At 52.7% G+C, this 10,797-nt stretch overlaps 1 protein-coding gene across 1 annotated transcript in view; it reads left to right on the top strand.

Annotated features, from left to right (window-relative positions):
• pitpnc1b (phosphatidylinositol transfer protein cytoplasmic 1b) overlaps window positions 1–4,555 on the top strand; it is a 23,127-nt gene extending 18,572 nt beyond the window's left edge. The window contains exons 9-10 of the mRNA XM_056287121.1: window positions 35–121; window positions 3,478–4,555. Coding sequence (XP_056143096.1) covers window positions 35–121; window positions 3,478–3,635 — 245 coding nt within the window. The 3' untranslated portion in view covers window positions 3,636–4,555. The remainder of the gene's footprint in view (window positions 1–34; window positions 122–3,477) is intronic.
• The last annotated feature ends 6,242 nt before the right edge of the window (window positions 4,556–10,797 follow it).

Genomic DNA, 10,797 nt, shown 5'->3' with positions numbered 1-10,797 from the left:
AGTAATGCTACGTGCCGGCCTCGCCTCACTGCAGGGATGAGTCTGGAGGAGGTGAGGCAGTACGAGAGGGAACAGCAGCAGAAGACCAACAGCAAACTGAAATCCAGCCAGAGCAACTCAGGTAGGCTGCAGCTCCTCCTACCCTGCACTGCTGTGCCACACCACAGAGGAGGGGAGGGGAGGGGAGGGGAGGAGTGTGTGAGTGTTTGTGTGAGTGTGTGTGTGTGTGTGTGTGTGTGTGTGTGTGGGTCTGTGTGTGTGCAGGCCCGCGGGAAGGTGCTTCAAGTAGGGGGGCTGCCAACTAAAACCAAAAGTATTGTGGCGAGCCGGCGTGGAAGAATGAGCAGCCCCGGTGCCCCGTACACCACACGACCCCGGGGGGGGGGGGGGGCCCTGTTATCCACACCAGCCAGAACGGACCAGAACTGACAACACCGTAGCGAGCCCGCCCCCCCCCCCGCCCCCCCCCCATGTCCCAAGCGGCGACATCTGTCCCAGTCACGGTCCTACACGGCCTCCTACTTGGTCTGAGTCGAACCCCCAAAACAACAACACAAGAATAGGGCCAAACATGAACGCCACGTCATTACAAGCCTACCATCAACACTCCCATCAGCCACTGCGCTCCCCCAGCGCCCAACCGCCGGCGGTCAGAGCCACCGCCTCCCCCGGTCGCTCCAGCATGACGTCATTGTTTTGTTTGTACGGCAGATTTAAAATGGAGTGTTTACTCACTTCCTTATTAAACGTGTACATTCCACACAGCCACCTGTCCACTACCGGGGGGGGGGCTGCAGCCACAACTCAGGCCCCCCCAGCCCCCCCTTCCTGCGCTAATGTGTGTGTGTGAGCGAGAGAGAGACCCACACCCTCACACACACAGACACACTCTCTCCAATACGACACCCTACCTAATAGGGGGTGTCATATATTGGACAAAACCATGTATGGGACAAAACCATGTATGGGACAAAACCATGTATGGGACAAGACCATGTATGGGACAAAACCATGTATGGGACAAAACCATGTATGGGACAAGACCATGTATGGGACAAAACCATGTATGGGACAAAACCATGTATGGGACAAGACCATGTATGGGACAAGGGGAAACTCCACCAGACAACAGGAATGTTTCTACTTATTTTCCACTCACTAGAAACTGGAGACAGCTTGTTAGTGTTAGCTGCCAGTTAGCTATGCTGCACAAGTAGCTGACGGACCCCACCACGGCTCTTCGTCAGCCGCCTCACGGGGAGGAAACGACAGAAAGGAAGACGTGTGTGTGTGTGTGTGGGGGGGGGGGGGTCGGTGTGTAGGCGGGTCCGTGAAGTGATAATGTCACTGCGTCAGACAGATAAACAGCGTTATGCAGCCGTCTGCTGCACCGCCCTCATCGCCAGCCCGCTCGCCATACATACGCAGCCGCCGCAGCACTTAGCTGCAAATGTCAGCCCTGGTGGAGGTCTCCTATAGGGCACGTGTGTGTGTGTGTGTGTGTGTGTGTGTGTGTGTGTGTGTGTGTGTGTGTGTGTGTGTGTGTGTGTGTGTGTGTGGTCACTCTCTGCCCCCTTCTGGTTAGAGTGGTGAACCTCAGTTGGATGCAGCCGATATCAAAGACGTAGCCCAAAATATGGCCTGTAGCAGTTTTGCAGCCTGCACCCAGCATTTATTTGAGTTGTGTGTGTGTGTGTGTGCGTGTGTGTGTGTGTGTGTGTGCGCGCGTGTGTGCGCGCGCGCGTGTGTGTGCGTGTGTGTGTGTGTGTTATGGGAAACAGTGGGGCTGCAACAGATCTGCAGCCATTGCTCAACCTGCTGCAGCTCGCTGCGCTACCGTGACCCCCTACAGGCCAAGTGCTGCTACTGCACACACATCTCTCGTCAGAGAGTAATAGATTTCGCTCCATTCATCTGCTCTAATGAAAGTAAATGGACACGCCGACCCGAGAGAGGCCGATAAAAGCATAAATGTGTGGCGTGAATACGAAACGCGGATTAAACGGACGCGACGCTAAATGTAAGGAACAGATCTTGAGTAAACCCACACGAAGTGGAAATTCAAACACATCTCTCCCTCTGCTCCCATTCCTCACTGCCTCCTTCTTCTCTCTGCTCTCCTCCGTCCCTCCCCCCTTCTCTGCCCCCCAAACCCCACCTCACTTATTCTCTCACGAACTCCCCCTCTCTCTCTCTCTCTCTTGCTGTCTCTCTCTCCCTCTCTTGCTGTCTCTCTCCCTCTCTTGCTGTCTCTCGCTCCCTCTCTTGCTGTCTCTCTCCCTCTCTTGCTGTCTCTCTCCCTCTCTTGCTGTCTCTCTCCCTCTCTTGCTGTCTCTCTCTCTCCCTCTCTCGCTCTCTCTTGCTGTCTCTCTCCCTCTCTTGCTGTATCTCTCGCTCTCTCTTGCTGTCTCTCTCTCTCTCTCTTGCTGTCTCTCTCTCTCCCTCTCTCGCTCTCTCTTGCTGTCTCTCTCGCTCTCTCTTGCTGTCTCTCTCGCTCTCTTGTTGTCTCTCTCTCTCTCTCTCTCTCTCGCTTGCTGTCTCTCTCGCTCTCTCTTGCTGTCTCTCTCGCTCTCTTGCTGTCTCTCTCGCTCTCTCTTGCTGTCTCTCTCCCTCTCTTGCTGTCTCTCTCCCTCTCTTGCTGTCTCTCTCCCTCTCTTGCTGTCTCTCTCGCTCTCTCTTGCTGTCTCTCTCGCTCTCTTGCTGTCTCTCTCACTCTCTCTTGCTGTCTCTCTCGCTCTCTTGCTGTCTCTCTCGCTCTCTCTTGCTGTCTCTCTCCCTCTCTCGCTCTCTCTTGCTCTCTTGCTGTCTCTCTCGCTCTCTTGCTGTCTCTCTCACTCTCTCTTGCTGTCTCTCTCGCTCTCTTGCTGTCTCTCTCGCTCTCTCTTGCTGTCTCTCTCCCTCTCTCGCTCTCTCTTGCTCTCTTGCTGTCTCTCTCGCTCTCTCTTGCTGTCTCTCTCGCTCTCTTGCTGTCTCTCCCTCTCTCTCTTGCTGTCTCTCTCGCTCTCTCTTGCTGTCTCTCTCACTCTCTCTTGCTGTCTCTCTCGCTCTCTTGTTGTCTCTCTCTCTCTCTCTCTCTCTCGCTTGCTGTCTGTCTCGCTCTCTTGTTCGGTCTCTCTCTCGCTTGCTGTCTCTCTCTTGCTCTCTCTTGCTGTCTCTCTCACTCTCTCTTGCTGTCTCTCCCTCTCTCTCTTGCTGTCTCTCTCGCTCTCTCTTGCTGTCTCTCTCACTCTCTCTTGCTGTCTCTCTCGCTCTCTCTTGCTGTCTCTCCCTCTCTCTCTTGCTGTCTCTCTCTCGCTCTCTCTTGCTGTCTCTCTCACTCTCTCTTGCTGTCTCTCCCTCTCTCTCTTGCTGTCTCTGTCGCTCTCTTGCTGTCTCTCTCACTCTCTCTTGCTGTCTCTCTCGCTCTCTTGTTGTCTCTCTCTCTCTCTCTCTCTCTCTCTCTTGCTGTCTCTCTCGCTCTCCCTCTCTCTCTCTCAGATCCATCTGCTGCCTCCCGTCCGGTGTTCTCTCGCTCCATCTCGGTGACAGACGAGAACTCTCTGAAGAAGATGGGAGTGAAGACTGTCACCATGGATGACCCCTCAACCTCCGCCGAGTCACAGAGCCCTTTACGTCTCCACTCCACCCCCGAGTGACGCCATACACATAAACACACCGCTACGCATGTGCACAAATACACACGCTCGCACAAACTGGAAGACAGACCAGTCACACCTTCCCCCTCCGTCCATGTCAGACACACCCAAACCTGCAACGACACACACTGACTCGTATGCCAAGGCACAGCTTCCATCTGACCAGCTCTGAAAGTTCTCTCCATCCCAGTCCATGTGAGCTGGTTTCTAGTACTGCAGCATGCAGCTACACCCCCCCCCCCACACACACACACACATAATGCATAGATGGGGCATTTACCTAAGCAAAGATGTCCTCCACCGCAACCTTCAAGTCACCTCGCAGCGTCTTCAAAGGCCTCACTGTGAGCATCACTAAATGCAGGACATGACCCCGGCTTCTCCCTGGTCCCCGTGCAGAGAGGGGCTCACCTATCAAGAGGGTTCTCCGGCGTTTCCCAGCCGAGCCAGCGGACAGACAGGTGCCTAAGGACCTTAATAGAGAGGATCTAATTAGAGAAGGGGGGGGGTTGTCAATGCTATGGATCTGCGCCCCTCTTCAGCCGAGCCAATAGGTCAGACCGGGCTCACTGAGCGAGGTTACTGAGGCGCTGCATTGGTTCCTTCATTACGCCGCTCCACGTGGGTCAAGCCGGGGCCAGCCTTCAATGACGAGTCAATAATGCTGCCATTTAAAACACTATTACCTTTTTTCTGATGTACGCTGGAGAGTCTATCATCAGAGGTCGGCCGTGTAAAGTCACATGATGCAAATAACTGATCGGACACGACCAGGGGGCCGCCACGTGCCGCCTCACATGTACCGGGACTTCATTTGTATGAGCCAATCGCAAATCAAAAGTTTATATGAAAAAAATAAACTGCATAGTAATTTATCATGGACTCCAATGCTGCATCCCCTTTAATCAATAAATATTTTCATCTCCTCTTTGCAGTGATAAATTGCCGTGACCCGTGGAATATCTGTCTCGATCGGCGCAGAGCGGAGTCGCCCCACGCCATCTCACACGTTTCTGATTAGTCTGTGGCTCAGGAAGCTGCACCGGCTGCTGGCACATCGCAGCGCTCACATGTAATCAAGTCACCAATTTCACACTTGCCTGCCCCCGTGGAGCCAGGCTGGGGTAACTCAGATCATTTGCCTCCCTGGAGCCAGGCTGGGGTAACTCAGATCATTTGCCTTAGTGGAGCCAGGCTGGGGTAACTCAGATCATTTGCCTCCATTGAGCCAGGCTGGGGTAACTCAGATTATTTGCCTCCGTGGAGCCAGGCTGGGGTAACTCAGATCATTTGCCTATGTGCAGCCAGGCTGGGGTAACTCAGATCATTTGTCTCCATGGAGCCAGGCTGGGGTAACTCAGATCCTTTGCCTCCATGGAGCCAGGCTGGGGTAACTCAGATCATTTGCCCCCATGGAGCCAGGCTGGGGTAACTCAGATCATTTGCCTCCGTGGAGCCAGGCTGGGGTAACTCAGATCATTTGCCCCCGTGGAGCCAGGCTGGGGTAACTCAGATCATTTGCCTCCGTGGAGCCAGGCTGGGGTAACTCAGATCATTTGCCCCCATGGAGCCAGGCTGGGGTAACTCAGATCATTTGCCTCCGTGGAGCCAGGCTGGGGTAACTCAGATCATTTGCCCCCATGGAGCCAGGCTGGGGTAACTCAGATCATTTGCCTCCGTGGAGCCAGGCTGGGGTAACTCAGATCATTTGCCTCCCTCGAGCCAGGCTGAGGGTAACTCAGATCAGAGAGCTGAAGGAAGGGGCCGATAGATGAGGGGTCGTGAGTAGGGGGCGTGTCCGCGTCTGTCACCAGAGAATGTTCGCCGCATCAGCGTTTCGTTCGAGGCCGTGGGGCGGCGGGCCGGGCGGCAGGGGGCCGGGCGGCAGCGGGCCGGGCTTCCCGTCGACAGGCCTGGAAACCGCTGTGACCGACTGGCGTGGACGGTGTCCCCGCTCAGAAGGGCCCGCCAGCAGCCGCCAGGTGGCGCTCGTTCTGATTTCTGTTACCCACACTATGAAGCATCTGCAGGAACATGTGTAATTACTGTCCTGACAAGCTGCTGGGCGCACACACACACACACACACACACACACACACACACACACACACACACACACACACACAGATAGACTCACTTCCTGTCCTGCTATAGCAGCAGCAGGAGGGAGATATAAAAGTGTTCAACACAGCCAGGAGTGTTCACAAGTACTGCAGAGGGACTGCAAGACTGCCGGCTATACTGCACTGATATCACCCCTCTCTCTCTCTATCTGTCTCTCTCTCCCTCTCTCTCTCTCTCTCTCTCTCTCTATCTGTGTCTGTCTCTCTCTGTCTATCTGTCTATCTCTCTCTCCCTCTCTCTATCTGTCTCTCTGTCTCTATCTGTCTCTCTGTCTCGCTATCTCTCTCTCCCTCTCTCTCTATCTGTCTCTCTCTCTCTCTCTCTCTGTATGTCTCTCTGTCTGTCTCTCTCTATCTGTCTCTCTCCCTCTCTCTGTCTCTCTCCCACTCTCTGTCGCTCTCTCTCTCTCTCTGTCTCTCTCTCGCTCTCTATCTGTCTCTCTCTCTCTGTCTCTCTCTCTCTCTCTATCTGTCTCTCTCCCTCTCTCTCTGTTTCTCTCTCCCTCTCTGTCTCTCTCTCTCTATCTGTCTCTCTCTCTCTGTCTCTCTCTCTATCTGTCTCTCTCTCTCTCTCTCTGTCTCTCTCTCTCTCTCTGTCTCTCTCTCTATCTGTCTCTCTCTCTCTCTCTCTCTCTCTGTCTCTCTCTCTCTGTCTCTCTCCCTCTCTCTCTTCTACTTTGCCGTCTACTCCCTTTAAACTTTCCCTCGCAGTCTGTTTCTGTCGATCCCCCTCACCCGCTCGCACACTTGTCCTCTCTTCCCTCCATCTCCTTTATTCCCCCCCCCCCTCTCCCCCCGTCCGTGATCACTCTTTCTTGTTGTCCTGCTCGGTGCATCTCGCTCGCCGTTCCTCAAGAGGCCCTTCTCTAAGGAAGACGTACTGTGTTCATTACGTGGAAATGTCCCCCATGGTGCTTTGCATAGATCCTGACCCTGTAGCACTGAATCATCCTGCTATTCCCAGACCCCCCCCACCCCCCCATCACACCTACAAATAGCATGGCAGAGGAAAGACCAGACGCCCTCCAGAGACGCCCTTCAGAGCCGCCCTTCAGAGACGCCCTTCAGAGACGCAGTGGCGCCCCCAGAAATTTTTCATAGGGGGGGGCCAAATGGGGCCACTGAAAATCTTGGGGTGGCACTCCAAAACCAAAAGCCATGACTGTGGCCACCCCTTGGGGGCGCCACTGCAGAGCCGCCCTCCAGAGCCGCGTGTAGCCGGTGGAGTCCGGTACTGTACTTTACTCATGTTCCTACAGAACCCAGGCTGGGTTAGGAGGTGCACACTAGATAAGTAGCGAGAGGGAATCTGGGTGGTGTAGCGGCCTATTCCGTTGCCTACCAACATGGGGATCGCCGGTTCAAATCCCCACCCAGATAGCAAAATTGCTGTGGCCCGGACCCGTCCCACACCCGACACTTCATCCGGCCCACATACCGTGTGGAATGATGGCACTTGGGCGGTCCGCTCCTGTTTGCCAGATCTGGGCCAGAACCAAGCCATAGTAATGCCACATCTTTGTCAAAGGTGGCCCATATTTGTTTTGTGATATTTGGACCATATTCACCATTTACCACACGGGGCGCTGCAGGGTCAGGGCCAGAAGGCGGCCATCAGTGCCGCATCATTGCCTGACGTGGCCCACATCCGGATGCTATCTGGGCGTGTTACCTCCGGCTTGGTCGGGTGTCCCTACAGACACAATTGGCCGTGTCTGTGGGTGGGAAGCCGGATGTGGTATGTGTCCTGGTCGGTCAGGACGCCTGTTCAGGGGGGAGGGGGACTGGGGGGGAGTAGCGTGATCCTCCCACGTGCTACGTCCCCCTGGTGAAACTCCTCACTGTCAGGTGAAAAGAAGCGGCTGGTGACTCCACATGTATGGGAGGAGGCATGTGGTAGTCTGCAGCCCTCCCCAGATCGGCGGAGGAGGTGGAGCAGTGATTGGGACGGCTTGGAAGAGTGGGGATAATTGGCTGGGTACAATTGGGGAAAAGAAGGGGGGGGGGGATAAGTAGCGAGGGCAGAGAAACAATCGATGAGAGGAAACCGAAGCTTGTGTCTCTGTCCATATTGTCTCCTCCACCTTAATTTCCATATTGTCTCTTCCACCTTAATGTCCAGATCGTCTCCTCCACCTTAATGTCCATATTGTCTCTTCCACCTTAACGTCCAGATCATCTCCTCCACCTTAATGTCCATATTGTTTCCTTCACCTTAATGTCCATATTGTCTCCTCCACCTTAATGTCCACATTGTCTCCTCCACCTTAATGTCCATATTGTTTCCTCCACCTTAATGTCCATATTGTCTCCTCCACCTTAATGTCCATATTGTCTCTTCCACCTTAATGTCCAGATCGTCTCCTCCACCTTAATGTCCATATTGTCTCTTCCACCTTAATGTCTAGATCGTCTCCTCCAACTTAATGTCCATATTGTCTCCTCCACCTTAATGTCCATATTGTCTCTTCCACCTTAATGTCCATATTGTCTCCTCCACTTTAATGTCCAGATCGTCTCGTCCACCTTAATGCCCATATTGTTTCCTCCACCTTAATGTCCATATTGTCTCTTCCACCTTAATGCCCATATTGTTTCCTCCACCTTAATGTCCATATTGTCTCTTCCACTTTAATGTCCAGATCGTCTCCTCCACCTTAATGTCCATATTGTCTCTTCCACTTTAATGTCCAGATCGTCTCCTCCAACTTAATGTCCATATTGTCTCCTCCACCTTAATGTCCATATTGTCTCTTCCACCTTAATGTCCATATTGTCTCCTCCACTTTAATGTCCAGATCGTCTCGTCCACCTTAATGCCCATATTGTTTCCTCCACCTTAATGTCCATATTGTCTCTTCCACCTTAATGCCCATATTGTTTCCTCCACCTTAATGTCCATATTGTCTCCTCCACCTTAATGTCCATATTGTCTCTTCCACCTTAACGTCCAGACCGTCTCCTCCACCTTAACCGCCTTTTGCTTAAATACACTGATGCACGAGCTTCCGCTGCAGATCAATACACACTGTCCACTTACTGGACACACACATACGCAACTGCCTCATTTGTTTGAGCAAATCTGTGTGTGTCTGTGTGTGTGTCTGTGTGTGTGTGTGAGTGTGTGTGTGAGTGAGTGTGTGTGATTTTGAAACAGGGCCCACTCTCAAGCTGTGCAGTCTTTGTAACTCTGCCATCAACAGTAAGTCACATAGTTAAGCATGTCCCCGACCAAATGAGTGCGCCCGTCCACCACGGACCCCTCAGCGACTCGGCCGTATTGCATGTTTGCATGTGTGTATGAGGACAAACAGAGGGACAGACGCATGCGGAGACACTGGTCGTCTTATCAACACGCTGTCATCTCGGGGACGGCCCACGTGTTGCTGGATGTGTATCTGTGCCTGACGCTGCATGTGTGCATATGGTGGTGTGTGCATGGATCCCCAGGAATGCAAATTCTTCATATAGGGGCGTCCGGGTGGTGTAGTGGTCTATTCTGTTGCCTCCCGACACTGTGTAGTGGAACCTCACTGTGTAGTGGAACCTCACTGTGTAGTGGGACCTCACTGTGAAGTAAAACACCACTGTGTAGTAGAACCCCACTGTGTAGTAGAACCTCACTGTGTAGTCAAACCCCACTGTGTAGTGGAACCTCACTGTGAAGTAAAACCCCACTGTGTAGTGGAACCTCACTGTGTAGTAGAACCCCACTGTGTAGTGGAACCTCACTGTGAAGTAGAACCCCACTGTGTAGTAGAACCCCACTGTGAAGTAGAACCCCACTGTGTAGTAGAACCTCACTGTGTAGTAGAACCCCACTGTGTAGTAGAACCCCACTGTGTAGTAGAACCCCACTGTGTAGTGGAACCTCACTGTGTAGTAGAACCCCACTGTGTAGTAGAACCTCACTGTGTAGTAGAACCTCACTGTGTAGTGGAACCTCACTGTGAAGTAAAACCCCACTGTGTAGTAGAACCCCACTGTGTAGTAGAACCCCACTGTGTAGTAGAACCTCACTGTGTAGTAGAACCCCACTGTGTAGTGGAACCTCACTGTGTAGTAGAACCCCACTGTGTAGTAGAACCTCACTGTGTAGTAGAACATCACTGTGTAGTGGAACCTCACTGTGAAGTAAAACCCCACTGTGTAGTAGAACCCCACTGTGTAGTGGAACCCCACTGTGTAGTGGAACCCCACTGTGTAGTAGAACCCCACTGTGTAGTAGAACCCCACTGTGTAGTAAAACCCCACTGTGTAGTAGAACCTCACTGTGTAGTGGAACCCCACTGTGTAGTGGGACCTCACTGTGTAGTGAAACCCCACTGTGAAGTAAAACCCCACTGTGTAGTAGAACCCCACTGTGTAGTGGGACCTCACTGTGAAGTAAAACTCCACTGTGTAGTAAAACCCCACTGTGTACTGGAACCTCACTGTGTAGTGGAACCTCATTGTGTAGTAAAACCCCACTGTGTAGTAGAACCCCACTGTGTAGTAGAATCTCACTGTGTAGTGGAACCTCACTGTGTAGTAAAACCCCACTGTGAAGTAAAACCCCACTGTGTAGTAGAATCTCACTGTGTAGTAGAACCCCACTGTGTAGTAAAACCCCACTGTGTAATAGAACCCCACTGTGTAGTGGAACCTCACTGTGTAGTAAAACCCCACTGTGTAGTGGAACCTCACTGTGTAGTAAAACCCCACTGTGTAGAACCTCACTGTGTAGTTGAACCCCACTGTGTAGTAAAACCCCACTGTGTAGTAGAACCTCATTGTGTAGTAGAACCCCACTGTGTAGTGGAACCCCACTGTGTAGTAGAACCCCACTGTGTAGTAGAACGTCATTGTGTAGTAGAACCCCACTGTGTAGTAGAACCTCTGTGTGTAGTAGAACCTCAGTGTGTAGTAGAACCCCACTGTTTAGCAGTACCTCTGTGTGTAGTAGAACCTCAGTGTGTAGTAGAACCTCAGTTCTGGGAAGCCATCTGTAAGCTCGGTAATGTGTTAACCGGACTTTAACTTGGGACAGACAAGAGTGT

This window comes from Lampris incognitus, chromosome 9 (assembly GCF_029633865.1).
Source record: "Lampris incognitus isolate fLamInc1 chromosome 9, fLamInc1.hap2, whole genome shotgun sequence".
Taxonomy (NCBI): Eukaryota; Metazoa; Chordata; class Actinopteri; order Lampriformes; family Lampridae; genus Lampris; species Lampris incognitus.
The sequence above is the reverse complement of the archived record's forward strand: the minus strand, read 5'-3'. Positions and strand labels throughout refer to the sequence as shown.